Source organism: Heteronotia binoei, chromosome 5, assembly GCF_032191835.1.
Source record: "Heteronotia binoei isolate CCM8104 ecotype False Entrance Well chromosome 5, APGP_CSIRO_Hbin_v1, whole genome shotgun sequence".
NCBI lineage: Eukaryota > Metazoa > Chordata > Lepidosauria > Squamata > Gekkonidae > Heteronotia > Heteronotia binoei.
The window spans coordinates 27,644,508-27,667,832 of NC_083227.1; the positions used below are offsets into that span (position 1 = coordinate 27,644,508).

The window sequence follows — 23,325 nt, forward strand, 5'->3', positions numbered from 1 at the left end:
AGGAGATTTCTGAGGAGGAGAAGAAATTGAATTTATATCCCACCCTTCACTCAAGAGCCTCAGAGCAGCTTACAGTTGCCTTTCCCTTCCCCCCCCCCCACAACAGAAACCCTGTGAGGTAGGTGGGACTGAGAGAGCTCTGAGAGAGTTATGACTGACCCGAGGTAACTCCAGCAGCTGTATGTGGAGGAGTGGGGAATCAAACTCCTTTCTCCCAGATAAGAGTCCATGCCTTTTAGCACTACACCAGCTGGGGTAACAGAATGTAACAGGGCAATGCTGTAACACAGGGCCCCCCAACCCCTGGGCTGTGTACTGGTCCATGGCCTGTTAGCAACCGGCCATGAGTTGTATAATTATTTCATTATATATTACAATGTAGTAACAATAAGATGACGACATTGGATTTATATCCTGCCCTCCACTCCAAATTTCAGGGTCTCAGAGTGGCTCACAATCTCCTTTACCTTCCTCCCCAACATCAGACACCTTGTGAAGAAGAAGAAGAAGATATTGGATTTATATCCCGCCCTCCACTCCAAAGAGTCTCAGAGCGGCTTACAATCTCCTTTACCTTCCTCCCCCACAACAGACACCCTGTGACACCCTGGGAGGTGGGTGGGGCTAGAGAGGGCTCTCACAGCAGCTGCCCTTTCAAGGACAACCTCTGCCAGAGCTATGGCTGACCCAAGGCCATTCCAGCAGGTGCAAGTGGAGGAGTGGGGAATCAAACCAGGTTCTCCCAGATAAGAGTCCGCACACTTATGGGTGGGGCTGAGAGAGCTCTCCCCAGAAGCTGCCCTTTCAAGAAGAATTACAGATTTATACCCCGCCCTTCTCTCTGAATCAGAGACTCAGAGCAGCTTACAATCTCCTATATCTTCTCCCCCCACAACAGACACCCTGTGAGGTGGGTGGGGCTGAGAGGGCTCTCACAGCAGCTGCCCTTTCAAGGAGCACTCTGAGAGAGCTGTGGCTGACCCAAGGCCATTCCAGCAGCTGCAAGTGGAGGAGTGAGGAATCAAACCCGGTTCTCCCAGACAAGAGTCCACACATTTAACCACCACACCGAACTAACAGAAATAAAGTGCACAATGGTATCATCCCAAAACCATCCCCACCCCCACCCCGGTCTGTGGAAAACCGGTCCCTGGTGCCAAAAAGATTAGGGACCACTGCTGTACCAGAACAGTCCAGGAAGACATTTCAAGAGAGAGAATGCACCTCTAGACTACACAAATGGTGGTGAAAAGCATCACCAAGTCGCAGCTAACTTATGGCGGCCCGGCAGGGTTTTTAAGGCAAGACATTCAGAGGTGGTCTCCCATTCCCTGCTTCTGTGCAGCACAACCCAGGACTTCCTTGGTGGTCTATCCAAGTACTGTTTGTTTATATGTTGCTGTTAACTGCAATCTATTTCTACTGGAGAAATGCTATTTCTTTCATTTCCTGCCCTGCCACGTTTCATACTTAAGCCTCATTTCAGATACCTGCTAAACTAGGAGGAGGAGGAAGAAGCAGCTGTGAAGTTGCAAGCTACTCAGGACCACGGGTTTTCAAGCCAAGAGATGAGCAGAGGTGGGCTGTCATTGCCTTCCTCTGCACAGCAACCCTGGTCTTCCCATCCAGGCCCTTTTAGACTGCTGACTGGTTGTCTCTCGTCATCCTATGGACCGTTCTTCTATGGACTTATGTTACAAGCTGCTTTGAGTCTCATTAAGAAAGGCAGACTATAAATTATATAAATAAATAAAGAAGCAACCGTGGCATAAATCACAGCTTCCAAATCTAATGCCAAGCAAGATTTTTGAGGAGGAAGAGGAGGAGATTGGATTTATACCCAGCCCTTCGCTCAGAGTGGCTTACAGTCTCCTTTCCCTTTCCCTCCTTCCCCTCTCCACAACAGATACCCTGTGAGTTAGGTGGGGCTGAGAGAGGGAGCCTTACCCAGAGAGGCCACAGTCTTATAATTCTCCAGCATGACTTCTCTGTACAAAGCTCTCTGCTCAAGACTCAGCAACGCCCACTCGGCCTTCGTGAAACGCACGGCCACCTCCTCGAAGGAAATTGGACGCTGAAAAAGAAGGAAGATGCTTTTTTTTCTCACAACTGAGCTCACAGAAAATCCACCCACTCCTGCCCAAATCTGCTTTTGCTCACAATATAGAAAAAAGTACATGGTTCTGCCTTGTACTTAATCAGCCACTCTTCTATCAAGGTCACTACTGTCCAGTCCAACCAGCAAAGGCTCTCCAGAGACTCATGCTGGGGTTGAACTTGAGGCCTTCTGCATGCCAAGCGGACCCTCTATCGCTGAGCCACAACCCCTCCTCCAGCAACTGCTGATATTAGGACCACACAGCCTCCTGAACAGGCTGCTGTGCTACCTTGCAGTTATTAGAAAGCCATGGAAATACATTTTATTTATTCTTGATATAAGAAAATTAGGCCCCTTTTTTCTGTGGAGAAGTCTAAGGCAGCTTACAAAAAAATAAAAAGGTTCCAAATCGCAAAGACAAACAGAAATGGTTCCTTTCAGCCCTGCAGGAGGAAAAGGAGGCACCAAACTTCTCTTCACAGGTGATCCATCCTTTACCTGAGATAGCAGCATCTTAAATGTTTCCACACCACCCCAAACAGGAGACGTTTCGGAACCCGGCTCTGATGCTCTCACTGCCTGTAGGGAGACACATTTATTCTGAGTTGTTTACTTCATTTAGAGTTGTTTACTTCATCTTTAAAGAGCCCTGTGGCACAGAGTGGTAAAGCTGTACTGCAGTCAGAGCCCTCTGCTCACGACCTGAGTTCAATCCCAGGGAAGCTGGTTCAGGTAGCCGGCTGCAGGTTGACTCAGCCTTCCATCCTTCCGAGGTTGGTCAAATGAGTACCCAGCTTGCTGGGGGGGGGTGGTGGTGGTGGTGGAATGTACATGAATGGGGAAGGCAATGGCAAACCACCCTGTAAAAAGTCTGCCGTGAAAACGTTGTGAAAGCAGCGTCACCCCAGAGTCGGAAACGACTGGTGCTTGCACAGGGGACTACCTTTACCTTTACCTTTTTACTTCATCTTTCTCCTCAAAGGGGACCAAAAGTGGCTTACGTTGTTCTTCTCTCCTCTGTTCTGTCCTCACAACCACCCTGTGAGGTAGGTCAAACCCAGAGCATGCAACTGCTCCAAACTCAGCCAGCAAGCTTCCGTGGTAGAGTAGATATCTGAATTTGGACCTCCGAGATCCTAGTCAGAGACCGATTTTGCACTCACCTTACCCCGCTCTCAAGTTTGTCTTCTCAGCTCCACTTCCTTCCCCCTATCTGCCCCAGGGCTGCAGTAAGCATTGCTGTTTTCACACAGCCAACAGAAACTGGTTTTTAGCGGTTTCTGTTTCCCGTGCGAAAACTCCGACACCTGCTGCAGCCCCAAGGCAGATAGTGGGAAATTGGAAGGCAGCTGTACTAAGACGAATGTGAGAGCGGCATAGGTGAGTGCAAAATCGGTCAGAGACTCTGCCCACGAACACACTAGCTCTAACAGCTCAGAGAGATTCTTAACTCCCTTTGTTTTAAAGGAGGAGGTATCTCCACCCTCCCAGTCTGTGCTGCCTCCCTCCCCAATAGGGGACTTGTAAGCGGCTTACATTGTTCTCCTCCTTCCCATTTTATCCTCACAACAACCCCATAAAGCAGGTTAGATTGAGTGCGCGTGACCAGCCCAACCCTCCACGGCAGAGAGGGGATTCAAACCTTCTATTCCCAGATCACATGTGAGAGGATAACCATTTCAGAAACCCATGGAAATCAATTTTATTTCAGGGAGAGGAGAAAAGGGGAAAAAAGAAAGAAACAGAAATACTCATGTGTGAGAATTACCTTAAAAACGAGGCCTGCTCTGCAAGTCAGAGGGGCCCTGAATCACACAGGGCTGATAACTTCAACTGGCGAATGCCAAAACAGTCCAGCCTTGAGCTCCCTCAGGCATGTTTCTCCACACTGGGTCTCTGCCCAAAAAAGGGATGCTGAAATGGAAGCTGCTGGCTTTCCCTAACTCCCAGAGAACAGGTCGCCCTGGAGGAGAGAAACAAACAACCTATGACTCTGTGAGGTGATTCACAGGACAGTGTAATTTGAAGCAAAACCGTTTACTGCTGGATCAAACCATTCAGCCCTGCCTCCCATTTTGGGCAGTGGCTATTCAGATGCCTCTGGGAAACCCATAAGCAGAGACGGATGCCCCCCCCTCCGTTCACGGCCTAACGTATTATAAAGCAAACTGCATTGGACTGTAGAACTGTGGTCTCGGTCAGAAAAAGCTAGCCTGGAGAAGCAGCCATTTTTCCTCATGATGAGACAAGCATAACAGGATTTGATGGGTGGGGAGGAGGGGAGAGCTGCCCAACTTGTATCCCTTGTGTAGGAATGTTGGTAGGTTCACAAAGGACTGAGAGAAGTGTCATCCTTCAAAATTCCCCCTTTTCCACAGTGATAGAGGGGACAGGAACTGGACCATGTCCTCAGACTTCCTTTCTATGGAGCAACCCTTTCAGTTTTCCCTTACAGACACATCCCCAATAGCAGCCCAATAGCAAGCTTTGCCATTCATTTCCTGAAGGAAACAAGATCAGTAGGCATTCTGGGATTCACAAAATCCCTTTCTGCACCCTAATGTGGATGGGAAGGGGGAAATTGTCCTTAGAAGTACACAAATCTGGACAAGAGGGCGTGTCCCCCATAGCCTCCTGTCCACAGTAGGGTTGCCAAGTCCCTTGGAGCCTCCGGCGGGGGACTTACCTCACTCTAAGGTGTACCATAGAGTTTTACCTCCCAGACGGCTAGAGCGTCCAGAAAAACCATAGAGTTTTCCCAGAAACGCCTAGAGTGGCTGCCACATGACGTTGCCAGCATGATGATGCCATTCACAGGTGATGTCATCATGCTGGTGATGTCGGAGGAGTTTCCCCCTGCCGGCCCAATGTGATAGAGGGGACAGGAACTGGACCATGTCCTCAGACCTCCCATATCAGGGAATTCCCCTTTAGCAGCCCTAATCCAGAGTGACTCCATAGAAATCAATTGGTTTTCACTACACTTATCAAAACTATGTTATGTTATTAGTCACAGCCGCATTATTTATTTATTTATTTAGTGGACTTATATCCCGCCCTTCTCACCGAAGTGTCTCAGGGCGGCTCACAGCATAATAATTCATACAATTCGATTTAAAACATTTACAAATACAATTACTTTGTCTCACTAGGAATCTTTGCTGTTAGCCTGAAATATTATTACATCTTAGTAGCTTACTCACTGCTTGCTTGACTATTGTATTTTTTAATTTGCTTTTTGATTATCTTGAAAGTTGTTGTTTAAAATAATACTCGCCATCCAAATTTGGGTCTCAGTGAGAAAGACAGACTATAAATGAAAATAAATACTTCACACAAGATATGGATAACTGCATGTTAACAAAACAGGGGGAATCCTAAAAAAAGAAAGGCCAATCAAATAATTTTAAAAGTTTAGAAAAATGTAAAGTGCTTCCAATTATCAAAATGTAAATTGCTTGCACTTATTAAAATGCAGTGTTTACCTCTTATTGAATCACAGTTTTCCTTACATTCCTATAACTCAGTGGAGGATGCAGGAAACAAATCATTCACTTCAGATTGCCAAAAAGTATTTGCCCTCACTTCAGTTGCTATTAACTTAATCTGTTGAGTTAATTTTCCCAGAAAATATGTATTGTGCAAACACGCCTACTGCACAAACTTTCATTGGACTGCACGTGATTTTAACTCTCCTCCACCCTATTTCTATTTCTCTCTTGCTTTAATAGCTCCTCCCCCCAAAAAAACACCCCCTTTGCCCACACCACACCCCATCCAACTGGCCTTCTCAGTGAAATCTCCAAAGTTCTCCGGCAGATTTCTTGAGGAAGTGATGAGCCAGGAAGGTTCAAGTCCAAATAATGCCCCGCCCTCCCCAATTTTCTTTTACTCTAAGAATCTTCAACTTTCTTGTTTTAATCACTGGACCACTCAAAAGCCTCTTAGGGAGGATGAGCCAAATCAGGATTTATCCCTGGGCTGGGATTGAAGCTGGTTTTTGGAAGAGAAACAAGCAAGGAGGAACAGGGGAATTACTATCTGCTCCCAACCATGGGAAAATAACTTGGGATTTCTCTCTCCGGCCCCCCACCCCGCCAAAATCTGGTGGAAAATGCTTTTAGGCAGAAAGGGTGTTGCAAGCAGTGTTCCCTCTGAAATGAATTAGTGTGAGCTAGCTCATGGTTTTTTAGCCTCCAGCTCATCCATTTGTCTGAGCTCAGGAAGGAGGACCCCAGAGCAAACTAATTCATGCAGCAGCTCACAACTTTCATGCCAGTAGCTCACGCAGTAGAATTTTTGCTCAGAAGACTCTACAGCAGGGGTGGCCCAACTTGCTTAATGTAAGAGCCACACAGAATAAACAGCAGATGTTTGAGAGCCAGGAGCGAGGGAAGGAGGAAGGAAACTTTAAATGCATTCTCCTAGCCACTGGCTGGCTTGACTTGGGGAAGTGATTTAAAGAGACAAATACCTTCTCCAAGCTAGCCATTGGGGGCTTCGAGAGCCACACAATATGTGTGAAAGAGCCACATGTGGCTCCCAGCCACAGTTCGGCCACCCCTGCTCTACAGCATAGAGGAAGGATTGGTTGCAAGACGAGGGGGGAAGGAAGAGAGGGAAGACAGGTCACGGCCTGAGTTGGGGGGGGGGGGGGTTTGTCCTCCATCCCCCCTCCCACACTTGGGACTGACTTACAACACACGCGCTGCCCCACCTCCCCGGTACAATCCTCCTCACGTAAGCGCAGTCCCATGAGCCATGGGGGAAAGTTTTGCGATAACTTGGAATTCCTCTCCCTTATTTTGCAATAACTTCTAAAGTTCCTCTTCCCTGTAATGCATGGCCGGAAAACGCCTGCCTTTGCAAGTCTGGCGCTCTAGTAACACCAACACCACCCCCGAGATTCTACATGTTTGCTAACCATCTTGTAACTCGTTTGGGTCATTCAAAAGGCATTATGCTGATTATGTCTTGAGATATATTTTTAAATGCTCGCTTAGCAACGCAGCTGCAAACGTTAGGCCCATTGACTTAACATTTTTCAATTTTTTCCAGCCTTTTTCATTTTACTTACATATATTTCAGGGCCTGCCGTGCTTGCTCCCAGCTGTGTTACGCAGATTTGTTTTGCCCTTCCCACCGGCTATGCCTCCTTCCCGCTTATGCACAAGGAACTCTGGGACTTGTAGTTCGGTGAGGCCCTCCCCAAAGAAAGCCTGATTTGTGTAATGTCCCCCTTTGGCTGTGCAATGTCCCCGGTTACGGACTCAGAGTATTCACTCAGGTACCCGTCCTCAGGCCCGTTCATCAGAGACAAACTGGCTCAAAGCATCAGCCCTCTATTTGCAAGAAGACCACTCCAACAATTAACAGCTTCAGTCGGCATACAGAACTGGAAACTGAAACCAGATCTCCACCTAATAGGACCAAACCAAATCACACAAATACCAGCAGAGGAGCAGACTGTTCCATTACATACAAACAGGTATACCATAAATATTCCCACAGTTTGGAATGGTACACTGGAATGTATTTATCTGGCATGGGACAGGGAAGATCGCTCTGCACAACTAATCCCCCCAACTTCAGAAAAAGGAGAGGAGACAGAAGGAGCGTAATGGCACAATCTCAGTTAATCTCAGAGGTCCACAATTAAGGATACATCTGGCCAAGTTCCAAATCTTGATATACGTATTTTCTTCACTTCATATTTCCCCCCAGACTTAAACCCAAACTGATGGTAACAGTATAAACGAAGCCTGTTATTCCTGTTTGGTGGTGAATCTGTTAAACATCTTCATTATGCTGTATGCTAATTTCTAAGATTTTATAATTTTTATTGGTTTTAACTACAAAAGAAAAAAGCATAAACATAGATACAAAAAAAAGGGAGGGGAGGGCATATACAGAATGGGAAAAGCAGAAAAAAATACAAATATATCAGTTTTAATTCTACCTCCAAATAAAATATCCAATTCGTTCTACCTGCAAATATAGCGTTCTCCATATATTTTACCATCTTTATCTTTCGTTATAAAACATTTTTACTAAACTATTATTTGCAATACAAGTCTAAACAGTTCTTCTTCAACACATATAAGTATAAACAAGTTAGAGCAATCTCAACACAGAACTAGCTGCTTTGGCACTGTATGCTAATTTCCTGCTCACCCTCTACCTATATGTATGGACTGGTAATTTCCATTTTGTTGTATCTGAAGAAGTGTGCATGCACATGAAAACTTCTGCCTTGAATAAAACTTTGTTGTCCTTAATGGTGCCCCTTTGTTCTGTTGCTTCAGATCAAGACAGTTACCCACCTGGACCTGTTTTTCCCTGATTGACATTGTCTACTACCCAAGACAGTATCAAATGAGAGAAAGCAGGGCTTTCTTGGTGGTGGGCCTCCCTGGTACTGAATACTAGTACCTTTTGAGAAGGCTCTCCTAAATCCTATAGGGAGATTGGTGGCAATCAGGGCAACTTTATATATAGGGGTGCCATGCCACCCAGGTTGGGAAATATCTAGGGATTTGAGGGTGCAGGTTTGGGAAGGGGAGGGAATTCAATGGGGCATAAATGCCATAGAGTCCACCTTCCAAAGCAGCCATTTTCTCCAAGGGACATGATCTCTGCCACCTGGAGATTAGTCATGATCAGGGCTTTTTTTGCACAGGGACGCAGTTCCGGCTGGCTTGGTGTCAAGAAGTGTGACCTAATATGCAAATGAGTTTGTGCTGGGCTTTTCCTACAAAAAAGACCTGTGTGAAACAACGGTGACATCAGGGGGTGCGGCCTAATACGCAAATAAGCTCCTGCTGGGCTTTCTCTGCAAAAATAGCCCTGGTCATGATTCCCAGGAGATTTCAAGTCACCACTTGGAGGCTTGCTACCCTACCCATATATGAGTATTGGCACTGCCTTTTTAAACAACAAAAACTCAGGTGAGGGAACAAATCTTCCTGTTCTTTGGACTCACTCAGACAACCTGAGCTCCCTCCGTTTGAGAGAAGGGCTGGAAGTAGGGTTGCCAATCCCCAGGTGGGAAAATAGAAACAACCCACAGGGTTATAGCGACCACAATTACTAATATTTCATGCACTATAATTCCAAATGTATAGGTGAAATACAGCACACACATACATTAGATTATGGAACACTCGCAAAAATGTCTCGGTGCACTAAAAGTTCACAATACAAAGTAGAGGCCCCAGGTGGGGGCAAGTAGAACCCCCAGGTGAGGGCAGGGGATCCTCCAGGTTGGAGGCCCTCTCCCCCTGCTTCAGGGTTGTCAGAAAGCGGGGGCAGGGAGGGAAAGGCCTGCTGGGCATGTATTTTATTTCCTATGGAGACAGAGTCCCACAGGGTATAATGGGAAATTGATCCATGGGTACCTGGGGCTCGGCGGGGGGGGGGGGGCTGTTTTTTGAGATTGCCACCAAATTTGCAGCACAGCATTTGGTACCTCGCCTCAAAAATACCCTTCAAGTTTCAAAAGGATTGGATCAGGAGGTCCAATTCTATGAGCCCAAAAAGAAGGTGCCCCTATCCTTCATTATTTCTAATGGAAGGAAGGCATTTAAAAAGTGTGCGGTCCCTTTAAGTGTGATGGCCAGAACTCCCTTTGGAGTTCAGCTATGCTTGTCACAACCTTGCTCCTGGCTCCACCCCCAGTGTCTCCTGGCTCCATCCCCAAAGACCCCAGATATTTTTTGAATTGGACATGGCAACCCTAGCTGGAAGCTGGGTTCAGAAGTTTGCAATTTTAGGGCTGCATGCTGAAGCTGAAGCTCAAATACTTTGGCCACCAAATGAGAAGGGAGCACTCAGTGGAAAAGACCCTGATGCCGGGAAAGACAGAAGGCAAAAGAAAAAGGGGACAGCAAAAGATGCAATGGTTGGACAGCGTTACTGATACAACTAACATGGATTTGAGCGGACTTCAGAGGAGGGTGGAAGACAGGAGGGCTTGGCGTGACTTGGTCCATGGGGTCGCAAAGAGTCGGACTCGACTGCAACTGAACAACAAAATATAATGGTTGTTGCTATGTTAGGGCTGCATTCTACAATGTTGACGAAATAAACTGGAGCCACAGCATTCCGTGATGTAAAAATTATTGACTCCATGGTAAAAATGGCATGTTTTGAATACTACACAAACTCTTCATACTGAGGAAACTCCATATGCTTCTGGAATTGGAGCAGTAAAGCTTTACAGAAGCCAGCACAGTGATAATTTCACTGATCATTACTTTTATAAATCAGACCCTTGATAACTTTGTCTGAAACGGATTATATAGTGACTGATTATCCACTGGGTTTCACATTATTTTCATACTAAATATTGTCAGGTCGTGATTTATTGTGTGCTTGTATCAGTGACAGTGAAGGATTTATGGAATATTAATGCTTTTGTGTTACATATGATATGTGTGTCTTAACAAGATGGGATTTTGATCTTTCCTGTATTTTGACATAAATAAGTAGACATTTCTTAGATTTATTAAATTATACACACACAGGGCTTTTTTTTGTAGCAGGAACTCCTCTGCATATCAGGTCACACACCCCTGATGTAGCCAATTGTCCAAGGGCTTACAGGGCTCTTAGTACAGGGCCAACTGTAAGCTCCAGGAGGATTGGCTACATCAGGGCTGTGTGGCCTAATATGCAAAGGAGTTCTTGCTACAAAAAAAGCCATGGAGAACATGGCTCCTTCAAAGGGCAGACTCCAGGGTGTAAGGAATAGCTGCCATTAAGCCTTAATTGGGCTTATCAGTTTCCTTAGCCTGGAATAGATCCAGAGGAGTTAGCTGCGTTAGTCTGCTATTGCAAAATAGTAGAGTCCAGTAGCACCTTTAAGACTAACCATTTTTATTGTAGTGAACCACACAAGAGCCCCGTGGTGCAGAGTGGTAAGCTGCAGTATAGAGGTCCAAGCTCTGCTCACGACCCGAGTTTGAGCCATTCCAGCAGCTGCAAGTGGAAGAGTGGGGAATCAAACCCGGTTCTCCCAGATAAGAGTCCATGCACATAACTGCTACCCCAAACTGGCTTTCTGCTTGAGGCTCCTCTCAAAAACTGGAGCAGATTCTTGAATCTGAACTAACAGGTGGGTAACGATCAAGATTTTTTTCTATGATCTCTGGTGGTGAAATAGCCTGCCAGAGAGGCAGCACTCTAGGAATCTCCCTAGTCTCTCTGATGTAAACATAGACACATGTCTCTATGATGTAACCATAGAGACACAGGAAGAAGCTAGGAGTATTGTTATCTCATAATAGGCATGTGTTGGGGTACCCTATAAAGGCAGGAGGAGAAGAAATTGGATCTATACCCTGTCCTTCACTACCAGGAGTCTCAGAGTGGCTTACAACTTTCCTTCTCTTCCCCACAACAGACACCCTGTAAGCAATACTCCCTCTAAGCTGTGGAGTCTTGTAAGCAAAAAGTATACGTTGTTAGCTACTAGCATTAAAGTTGTGAGCTTAAGAACATAAGAGAAGCCATGTTGGATTAGGCCAATGGCCCATCCAGTCCAACACTCTGTGTCACACAGTGGCCAAATTTTATACATTCATACATATATATATATATATATATATATATATATATATATATATATACACACACACACACATACACATACATACACACACACACACTGTGGCTAATAGCCACTGATGGACCTCTGCTCCATATTTTTACCTAACCCCCTCTTGAAGCTGGCTCTGCTTGTAGCTGCTACCACCTCCTGTGGCAGTGAATTCCACATGTTCATCACCCTTTGGGTGAAAAAGTACCTCCTTTTATCCATTCTAACCCAACTGCTCAGCAATTTCATTGAATGCTCACAAGTTCTTGTATCGTGAGAAAGGGAGAAAAGTACTTCTATCTCTACCTTCTCCATCCCATGCATAATCTTGTAGACCTCTATCATGTCACCCCGCAGTCGACGTTTCTCCAAGCTTCTACATAAATTAGTTTGCTCTGGGGGCCAATTTTCCTGAGCTAAGACAAAAATGTGTGAGCCAGAAGCTAAAAAAACTGTGAGCTAGATCACACTAACTCAGCTTAGAGGGAACACTGCCTGTAAGGTAGGTGGGACTGAGAGGGCCCTCCCAGAACTGCTCTTGAGCAGGACAAAAGAGCTCTGTGAGAACTTGTGGCTGACCCAAGGTCACATCAGCAGGTCACCCAAGGTCACATCAGCAGGTACATGTGAAGGGAGAGCCAGTTTGGTGTAGTGGTTAAGTGTGCGGACTCTTATCTGGGAGAACCGGGTTTGATTCCCCACTCCTCCACTTGCACCTGCTAGCATGGCCTTGGGTCAGCCATAGCTCTGGCAGAGGTTGTCCTTGAAAGGGCAGCTGCTGTGAGAGCTGTCTCCAGCCCCACCCACCTCACAGGGTGTCTGTTGTGGGGGAGGAAGGTAAAGGAGATTGTGAGCCGCTCTGAGACTCTTTGGAGTGGAGGGCGGGATATAAATCCAATATCCAATCCAATATCCAAGGGTGGGTCCATGCACTTAAGGTCACATCAGCAGGTACATGTGAAGGGTGAGTCCATGCACTTAACCACTACACCAAACTGGTTCTCTGATGTGCACTGCACCTGACTCCCTCCACAGTTCTCTTTTCCCAGCATTAGCTTTCCTGAGTCAGTTCACTTCTCCCAGTGTGGACAAGAAGAAATTTGGTTTGCACATTTCTACTAAAACCAGCTCCACCTAAGGCAGGCAGGTAGGCTTCTGTGCTTGCTGAGTCCCAGAAAGGGACAGAAATAAATCTGGGCAAGGAGAGTTAGGATAACCTCCCCTTCCCCTTCACTGAATTATTACCTTTTTGCAGGGCCTGCAACACAGAGCTCTTCCGCCAGGCCTTCGGTTGAGGCAGCGGACGTCATAGAATCATAGAGCGTACTATTCCATTGAGTGGCCTCTATGCTATGACATCATCTCTTTACCATCATTTATTTTAACTATAGTCACAGACCTTTTTTGTTGTTGTTCAGTCGCACAATCGAGTCCGACTCTTTGAGACCCCATGGACAAAGTCGCGCCAGGCCCTCCTGTCTTCCACCATCCTCCGAAGTCTGCTCAAATTCGTGTTTGTTCCATCAGTAACACTGTCCAGCCATCTCATCTTTTGCTGTCCCCTTCTTCTTTTGCCTTCTGTCTTTCTTAGAATCAGGATCTTCTCCAGGGAGTGCTCCCTTCTCATTGGTTGGCAAAGTATTTGAGCTTCAGCTTCAGAATCTGACCTTGCAGGGAACATCCCTGATTTGATCTTCTTGTAGTCCAAGGGACTCTCAAGAGTCTTCTCCAGCACCACAGTTCAAAAACATCTATTCTTCTGCGCTCGGCCTTTCTTATGGTCCAGATCTCACAGCTATACATTACTACTTGGAATACCATTGCTTTGACTATATGGACTTTTGTTGGCAGGGTGTTGGCAGACCAGACCAGCGTCAGGGTGATGTCTCTACTTTTTATTATACCGCCCAGCTTCGCCATAGCTGTCCTCCCAAGGAGCAAACGTCTTTTAATTTCATGGCTAAAGTCACCATCTGCAGTGATCTTGGATACCAGAAATGTGAAGTCTGTCATAACTTCCATGTCTTCCCCTTCTATTTACCAAGGTGTGATGGAGCCGGATGCCACGATCTTAGTTTTTTTGATGTTGAGTTTCAAGCCTACTTTTGTGCTCTCCTCTTTCACCCTCAACAAGAGGTTCTTTAGGTTCTTCTCACTTTCTGCCATTAGAGTAGTGTCATCTGCATATCTGAGGTTGTTGATGTTTTCCCTGGCAATCTTAATTCCGGCTTGTGCTTCATCAAGGCCAGCATTCTGAACGTAATCTGCATATCAATTAAATAAACCATGCCACCACCCACAATGTAGTTTATATTTGTATCTGTTTTTAACTGTATAATTTGAATTGTTATTTATTATGCTATTATCCACCCTGAGCCTATTGCTGGGAAAGAGCGGAATACAAACTAACTAACTTAAGGGCTGTCTTCTCTAAACTGAGGCCTGATAAGTTAGGTCAGGGATGGCGAACGATACCTCTCCAGATGTTTTTTTGCCTACAACTCCCAGCAGCCCCAGCCATTGGCCATGTTGGCTGGGGATGATGGGAGTTGTAGGCAAAAAAATCTGGAGAGCTACCATTGGCCACCCCTGAGTTAGGTCCAACAAGTCACTATGCCTTACAGACTGCTTTATTGAGAATAAACCAGCTTTGCTGAAGTCGGATGCTGAATGCATTCTGAAATGTTACAACAAAAGAAATGTCCAGCACCACCTAACGTTGTTGGATTATTCCTGGATTTTTAAAAAATTAACCCTGTCCAAATGAAAGGTGTTTTTCTCTTGATCAAACCATCTGTGACTTTTGAAAATTCTTTGCTGCCCACTGCAAAACCGCATTTACTATGCAGAAAATCTGCACACAACATTCATATTACCCTCCCAAAACTTGTACTGCCCCCTTTCTTACTTTCCACTCTTATCAATAGTTTGATCTTACATAAATCATTTTTCTACAAAAGCAACTCACAAACTCTTAAAACGCTTTAAAACAAAGGAACTACAATTTAAATGGTTTGTGGTTTATTAAATTTATATCCCGCCCTCCCTGCCAAGGCAGGCTTAGGGCAGCTTACGACAATAAAGAGACAAAGAAAAACTGGGCTACAAAGAGCCATTGTAATACTGTGTACAATTCTGTTCGCCACACCTCAAAAAAGATATTCCAGCATTGGAAAAGTGCAGAAAAGGGCAACTAGAATGATTAAAGGGCTGGAACACTTTCCCTGTGAAGAAAGGTTAAAGCAGCTGGGGCTCTTTAGCTTGGACAAACATCAACTCAGGGGTGACATGATAGAGGTTTACGAGATTAGGCATGGATAGAGAAGGTAGAGAAATACGTACTTTTCTCCCTTTCTCACAATACAAGAACTTGTGGGCAGTCAATGAAATTGCTGAGCAGTTGGGTTAGAATGGATAAAAGGAAGTACTTCTTCATCCAAAGAGTGATTAGCACATGAAACTCACTGCCACAGGAGGTGGTGGCAGCTACATGCATAGATGGCTTCAAGAGAGGACTGGATAAACATATGGAGCAGAGGTCCATCAGTGGCGATTAGCCACGGGAGATAGATGGAACTCTCTGTCTGGGGTAAGTGATGCTCTGTATTTTTGGTGCTGGGGGGTGGGCAACAGTGGGTGAGCTTCTGGTGTTGGACTGGATGGGCCATTGCCTGATCCAACACAGGCCCCCGAGCAAGTGGCTATCATCTGCTTCCTTCTCCCTTTCTCTTGCTTCCTTCTGCATAACAGCTTGCTTTGCAAGGCTTGCTCAATTGCACAGGAGCTACAGAGCAAAACCTCTATTTTCTCCATTGGCTGAGGCTCCTCCCTTGGGGAGGAAGGGGGGAGGAATAGCTTGCTTTGCCAGGCTCTCTCAATTGCACAGCAGAGCTACTGAGCCAAGCCTCTCTTCCTTCTATTGGCTGAGGCTCGTCCCTCCCCCCCAATCCCTGGAGAAGGAAGGAAAGAGCCAGAGCTTCCTTTGCCCTGGATTCCATGGGAGAAATACAAAGAAAGAACCTTTAAGACCAATGAGTGCTAACATTTTATGTATGTTAAAAATATATATATTTGTGTTTGTCTGTATTCTTTATAAAATTTGTGTCTCTGCTACCGAATCTTAAATAGGTACAAACATGCCCTGGCCTGACGTGGTTCAGCCCAACTGGACATGGCCCAGCCCAACAAGGTCTCTTTTATGTCAGATCCAGCCCTCATGAGTTTGACACCCCTGATCTACCCCTTGCAGGGAGATTATGTATAATAAGCAATATTACAGGGTCAGGTTTCCCACCGATCTCTTGAGCTGTCTCTTATTGTCCTGGCTGTTAGCTAAGGTTTGAGGACACTATGATAAACAAAAGATTCTTAACTAATTAACTGGTAAATAACTTGGGGCTTCCGTGACTTATTTGGAATTCAGAAGGCTTGCTGTATTTCAAAAGTTCTAAGTCTGATCCTTTCTACGATTCCTCTTCTTTGTGTGTTCTTTGATGGTGTGTCAACTGGTATCTCAGGCTGAATCTTTTCCCGCAGTCCCTGCATCTATATTTTTTCTCTCCAGTGTGGATTGTATGATGTTCCGTAAGCCGTGTGCCGGTGTAAAAGTTCTTTCCACATTGCAAGCATTTATATGGTTTCTCTCCTGTGTGGCTTCTTCTATGTGATTTAAGGCTTGAGCTCTGATTGAAGCTTTTTCCACACTCCAGACATTTATATGGCTTCTCCCCTGTGTGGATTCTTTCGTGTGTTTTAAGGCATGTGCTGAGACGGAAACTCTTTCCGCACTCCAAGCATTTATATGGTTTTTCTCCCGTGTGGACACTTCGATGTACCTTCAGGTGTGAGCTCTGGCTGAAACCTTTTCCACACTCCTGGCATTTAAAGGGTTTCTCTCCAGAGTGGATCCTTCGGTGGGAAGTAAGGTGTGCATGCTGAGCAAAGAATTTCCCACACACTGTGCACTGGTAGGGTTTCTCCCCTGAGTGGGATCTCTGATGTGAAACGAGGGATCCTCTTAAACGAAAGGTCATACCACACTCTGAGCACTCATATGGCTTCTCCTTTGTGTGGAATCTCAGATGTGAAATCAGGCCTGTACTGACAGTAAAGCTCTTTCCACACATCAAGCAAGTATATGGTTTCTCCCCCGAGTGGGTTCTCTGATGGGTAGTGAGGCCTGAACTCCAGCGGAAGCTCTTGCCGCATTCCAAGCATTTATATCGCTTCTCCTGCGAATGGATTCTCCGATGTGAATTCAGAGCACTCTTACAGCTGAGCATCTTGCCACACTCTGAGCACTGGCATGGTTTTTGCCTTGCATGGCTTCTTTGATAAGAAGCAAGCTCTTCACTCAGACCAAAAGTGTTTTTGCACGCTGAACTCTTAGATGATTCCTCCATCTTATGGATTCTCTGATGAGAAGTGAGACTTACAAGCCTGCCAAAGCACTTCCCACATTCAGAGCATTTGTACGTTTCATCCCCTGCATGGATTCTCTGATGGGGAGAAAAGTTGGATTCACATCTCAAGACTTCTCTGCTTTCAGAATGCTTACTCCTCTTTCCTTTCCAATATCCTTCTTGGACGGACTTTTCAAGGTGGATGCCAGCCGGGAAAACTACAGACTGATTCCTTGGCATTTCTACTTTGCTTTCTTCCAGCCTCACTGACTGTCCTGGATTCCTGGAAGGCTCTTCTTCCACTTCATGGCTGGTCATTATTAAAGAGACTACCCAACGCTTGCTATAATTCTCATCATCCTGTGTGTTACCTGGTGGAACAAAGACTTCTGATTAGTATAGGGGAAATAAGTCTGTAACCTGCAGTTAATTTTCTGCAAAGTTAAAAAAGTTCAAGTCCCCCCCCCCCCCCATTTAAATTTGGTTTCTAAACTGGCAATGGGATACAGACAACTTTGTCACACCTCTGTCTTAGCTGGATTAAGCTTCAGTCGACTTTGCCGCAACCATCCAGCCACAGCTTCAAAAGCCAAGGTCAGATGATCCAGGGCGGAGTCTGCGTGGCTGTCCATCAACAGATAGAGCTGGGTGTCATATTGGTGACAACCCAGCATGAAACCTCTGTATTGATCATACCGACTTACACTGTAAACTACCTGGAGTCTCAATGAGAAAGACAGACTACAAAAAAATTACTTATTTTTCGGTCCTTAAGGCGCTCCGGACCATAGGACGCACCTTCCTCCTGGGGGGCGATCCGCTGCCTCCGCCTCCGATCCCGGCGCTTCCCCCACGCCTGCCTGCCTGGCTCCAGCTCTGCTTCCAGCAAGCGCTGGGATCGCTCCACGCTGCCCCCACCGCAAACCCAGCGCTTTGCGAGTGCCGGCTGCGGAGGGGGCAGCGTGCTTCCTCCGTGCCTGTCTGCCTGGCTCCAGCTCTGATGCTTAAAGCAAGCGCCGGGATCGGAGGCAGAGGCAGCGGATCGCCTCCCCCACCCCGGAGGAAGGTACGTCCTATCATCCCTTCGCTCCATAAGACGCACAGACTTCCCCCCCCCCCGAAAAATACGGTAAATAAAGAAACAATAAGGGCAAAAAAACCCAAGCGAACTCACAGCTTTCCACATCTATAAAGCAAGACACAAGAGAGCCTTACCCAGAGAGGCCACACTCCTATAATTCTCCAGCATGACTTCTCTGTACAAAGATCTCTGGTCAGGAGTCAGCAGCACCCACTCAGCCTTGGTGAAACACACAGCCACCTCTTCGAAGGAAACCGGACACTGAAAAAGAAGGAATATACTTTTTTTTCTCACAACTGAGCTCACAGATAATCCACCAACTCCTGCCCAGATCTGCTTTTGTTCACAATACAGGAAAAAAAAGAACACGTGAGGCAGCCTTGTACTGATTCAGCCACTCTTCTATCAAGGTCACTACAATCCAACCAGCAGAGGCCCTTCAGAGACTCATGCCGGGGATTGAACCCAGGGCCTTCTGCATGCCAAACAGACACTCTACCACTGAGCCATGGCCCCTCCTCCAGTAATTGAAGATATCAGAACAGGAACACCTGAAGATGCTTTCTACTGAGTCAGACCCCTGCTGGACCCTCGTAAGCACAGCTACACTCTTTTAAACCTACTGACTGATGGTCCATCAAAGTCAGTGTAATCTATTCTGACTAGCAACAGCTCTTCAGGACCTCAGGAAGAAAGGAAGCTGTGATGACTAAGAGCCTGACTGGGTTTCTCAAGAACAAGTCATGTCAGACTAGCCTGATCTCTCTTTTTAAAAAAAAGTTACTATGCTGTAGACATAGTTTATCTTGATTTCAGTAAGGCTTTTGATAAGATTCCACATACTATCCTTATTGACAAGTTGGTAAAATGTGTTTTGGATCCTGTTACTGTTAGGTGGATTTGTAACTGGCTGACAGATCACACCCAAAGAATGCTTGTGAATGGTTCCACATCCTCTTGGAGAGGAGTGATAAGCAGAGTGCCTCAAGGATCTATCCTGGGACCTGTTTTGTTAAATATCTTTCTAAATGACTTGGATGAAGGAATAGAGAGAATGCTTATTAAATTTGCAGATGATACTAAATTGGGAGGGGTTGCAAATAAAGTAGAAGGCAGAGTCAAGATACAGGATGATCTTGAGAGGATGGAAAACTGAGCTAAAACAAATAAAACAAATTTTAGTGGGGATAAATGTAAAGTTCTGCATTTAGAAAGGAAAAATCAAATGCATCATTATAGGATGAGGGTGACTTGTCTTGGCAGCAGTATGTGAAAAAAGGATCTGGGAGTCTTCTTAGCACACCATATATTAAACATTAGCCAGTAGTGTGATGCAGTAGCTAAAAAGGCAAATGCAATTTGGGCTGTATCAACAGAAATATAGAGTCCATATCATGAAAAGTGATGGTACTGCTTTATTATACTCTGGTTAGACCTCACCTAGAGTACTGTGTTCAGTTTCAGGCATCATGATTTAAGAAGGATATAGTCAAACCGGAATGAGTCCAGAGGAGGGCGACGAAGATGATGAGGGTTCTGAAGACCAATTCCTATGTGGAAAGGCTGAAGGAGCTGGGCATGTTTAGCCTGGAAAGGAGACAACTGAGAGGTGATATGATCACCATCTTCAAGTCCTTGAAGGGAGGAGGAGGAGGATGCAAAGTTGTTTTCTGTTGCCCCCAGGTCGGACCAGAACCAATGGGTTGACATTAAATCAAAAGATTTTCCAGCTAAACATTAGGAAGAACTTCCTGACAGTTAGAGCACTTCTTCAGTGGAACAGGCTTCCTCAGAAGGCGATGGGCTCTCCCTTCCTTGGAGGTTTTTAAGGAGAGGCTAGATGGCCACCTGACAGCCATGCCGATTCTGTGAACCAGACAGATCATGAGAAGGAGGGCTGGAAGGGTCGCATCAGTGCTTAGTTATTGTAGCCCTTTCTTTCAAGCCCAGGGAAATGTTGATTGACACTTTGGGATCAGCCAGCAATTTTTCTCCAGACCAGGTTGGCAAAGGATCCTGGAGATTTTTGCCATTTTCGGGGCATGAAGCAAGGGCCACTGGGAATTTATGTGTGTGGGGAGGGAGGTATTTGTGAATTTCCTGTATTGTGCAGAGAGTTGGACTAGATGACCATGGAACCACTCTATGGTTCTAGGAATTCTTTCACATCATCTCCTACCTGATCCTGAACAGTTTGTACTTATTATCAGAAAGCCATGGAAATAAATGTTATTTCTTTCTTGACATAAGCATGTTAGGCCCCTTTTCTCTGTGGAGCAATCTAAGGTGGCTTACAAAAAGAAAAAAGTTCCAATCACAAGGACAAACAGGATTGTTTCCTTCCAGCACTGCTGCAGAAAAAAGAGGCATCAGGCTTCTCTTTGCACATCTCTTCACAGGTGATCCATCCCTTACCTGAGCTGGCTGCATCTTAAATGTTTCCACTCCACCCCAGAGAGGAGACACTCTGGAACCCGGCTCTGATGCTGTTCCTCTGCCTGTAGGGAGACACATGTATCTTCAGTTGTTAACTTCACTTAGACCCTCTCTTTCCCCTTAAAGGGGACCAAAAGTGGCTTAAATGGTTCTCCTCTCCTCCATTCTGTCCTCACAACAACCCTGCGAGGTAGGTCAAACAGAGATCATGCAACTGACCCATAGTTAGCCAACCACCTTCCAAGGCTGAGAGGACATCTGAACCTCCTAGATCCTAGTCAGAGACTCTGCCCATGAGCCACACTGCCTCTGATAGTTCAGGGAGATTCTTAAATTCCCCTTGTTTTAAATGAGGAGGTATTTCCACCCTCCCAGTCTGAACTGCCTCCCTCCCCAATAGGGGCTTGTAAACAGCTTCTGCTGTTCTCTTGCTCTCCATTTTATCCTTACCACAGCACTGTAAGGTATGCGAAACTAAATTTGTGTGACTGGCCCAAGCTTCCATGACAGAGAGACAATTCGATCCTGGGTCTCTCAGATCATAGTTCGACACACTAACCACATCACCAGCAGTTGACTTCTCAGGGGGAGGAGAAGAGAGATAAAGAAATGGAAATACCTGTGTGCAAGAATTATTTTAAAAGCGAGGCCCGGTCTGCACGTCAGACGAGCAGGTGAATGCCAAAAACAGTACAATTCGAAAACAGTCTAGTATTTGGCTCTCTCAGAAATGGTTTTGCATGCTGAGTCTCTGTCCAAAGAAGGGATGGTCAAATGGAGGTCGCTGGCTTTCCCTGACTCCCAGAGAGCAGGCCACTCTGGAGAAGAGACACAAACAAACCGTGAGGTGATTCATAATACAGCATAACTTGAAGCAAAGCCATTTCTAGAAGAGAAAAGGAGGCCTCTGCTGGATCACGCCACTCAGCCATGACTTCCATTTCAGACATATTCTGGGAAATCCATCTACAAAGACCAATGCCCCCCTCCAATCACTATCTAACATATTTTAAAGCAAACTGCATTGGAATCTGGAGGTTAGATTTCAGTCCAAATAATAAAAAAAGCCAGCCAGAAATCAAAGGAGGAAGAGGAGGAGGAGATGATGACTGGATTTATACCCTGCCCTTCACTACCAGAAGGAGTCTCAGAGCAGCTTACAATCTCCTTTCCCTTCCCCTCCCCTCCCCACCACAGACACCCTGTGAGGTAGGTGAGGCAGAGAACGCTCTCCCAGAACTGCCCTTAACAGAACAGCTTTGAGAGAACTTGTGGCTGACCCAAGGTCACACCAGCAGGTGCAAGTGGAGGAGTTGGGAATCAAACCCAGTTCTCCCAGATAAGAGTCTGTGCCCTTAACTACTACACCAAACTGGCTCTCTGAGATATATGCCATTAAGAATACCTACTTAATTTGCTGCTAACTTAATCTGTTGACTTAATTTTCCCAGAAAAGCTATATTGTGAAGCACAATTTTTCCTTTAATTGCATTTGGATCTGAACTCTCCCTTGCCCCATTTCTATTTCTTTGCTTTAATTGCTTCCCGCCCCCCGCCCTGAAACAACACACGCTCCTCATCCCTAAACTACACCTGAAGACTCTGCATTTCCAGACTGACCTTTCAAATGGAACCTCCAGAGCTCCTGCACAGATTTCTTGGGGAAGTGGAGAGGAAGGACAGTGCACCTGCAATTGATGCTCCCCTCCTCATTTTTTTTTTTGCCTTAATCTCTAGGAATTTCAAACTCACTTGTTTTAACCATTGGAGCACCGAAAAGCTCTGCATCTTTCAGGAAAGGAAAAAGGGAAAGGTCCCCTGTACAAGCACCAGTCGTTTTCAACTCAGGTGACGTTGCTTTCACGTTTTCATGCCAAGTTTTTTATGGGGTGGTTTGCCATTGCCTTCTCCAGTCATCTACACTTTCCCCGCAGCTTGACCGACTTCAGAAGGATGGAAGGCTGAGTCAATCTGGAGCCGGCTACCTGAAAACCCAGCTTCCGCTGGGGATCGAACTCAGGTCCTGAGCAGAGCTTAGGACTGCAGTACTGCAGCTTTAACACTCTGCGCCACGGGGCTCTTTCTGCCTCTTTCAGAGGATGAGCCAAATCCAGATTTACCCGTGCTGGGCAGCTGCTTTTTTGGAAGAGGAACCAGCAAGGAGGAGCGGGGGAATGACGGTCTGGCCCCTACAGTGGGAAAAGAATCTGAGATTTTCCCAAGCGGGCTAGCAGCAGCAACCCACATCCCCGAGCATCGCTGCAAAGCCTGGCGGGAAATGCATTGGGACGAAAAGGGATTTACAAAAGGGAGAGGGGGATAGCAAGGGGGGAGGGGCAGAGCCAGAGTTTTATTTTTTTCCGGCTTCGGGCAATCTTGTCACATGTGCTGCCTCATCCCGCACATACAATCTCATGAGCCACGAAAAAAATATATTGCTTTAATTTCGAAATTCCTCTTCCATACACTGCATGGCTGAAAAAATGCCTGCATTTGCTAGTTGGGTGTGTAATAAACAACCCCCGACTTGAGATTCCCACAGATTTGCTAACCATCTTGCAAATGGCTTGATCACTGAAAAAGGAATTCTCCTGTCCATCTCTTGAATTTTTTTTCATGTTCATCAACGCACCTGCAAACATCAGGCCCATTAACATTAAAACTTTATTTCCCCAGCCTTTTTCATTGCACTTACCTATATTTGGAGGGG

The 23,325-nt window shown here is 45.9% G+C and overlaps 2 protein-coding genes across 11 annotated transcripts in view; both read right to left on the reverse strand.

Annotated features, from left to right (window-relative positions):
- LOC132571294 (zinc finger protein 501-like) overlaps nt 1–23,325 on the reverse strand; it is a 169,686-nt gene that overhangs the window by 37,866 nt on the left and 108,495 nt on the right. The window contains exons 1-4 of one of the 10 annotated variants that reach the window (XM_060238076.1): nt 7,176–7,259; nt 3,867–4,061; nt 2,597–2,677; nt 1,948–2,074 (exon numbers count right to left, since the gene is read on the reverse strand). The exons of 2 other annotated variants lie outside the window; for them this stretch is intronic. In XM_060238076.1, the coding sequence (XP_060094059.1) occupies nt 1,948–2,074; nt 2,597–2,611 (142 nt within the window). In that variant the 5' untranslated portion in view covers nt 2,612–2,677; nt 3,867–4,061; nt 7,176–7,259. Of the gene's footprint in view, nt 1–1,947; nt 2,075–2,596; nt 2,678–3,866; nt 4,062–7,175; nt 7,260–15,740; nt 17,470–18,313; nt 18,441–20,594; nt 20,703–23,325 lie in introns of those variants that run through there. 7 more of the 10 variants (XM_060238078.1, XM_060238079.1, XM_060238068.1 and 4 more) reach the window with 7 other exon arrangements.
- Nucleotides 16,182–23,325, reverse strand: part of LOC132571308 (zinc finger protein 501-like) — an 83,046-nt gene continuing 75,902 nt past the window's right edge. Inside the window, exon 5 of the mRNA XM_060238106.1 lies at nt 16,182–16,295. The gene's annotated coding sequence lies outside the window, so the exon portion shown is untranslated. The remainder of the gene's footprint in view (nt 16,296–23,325) is intronic.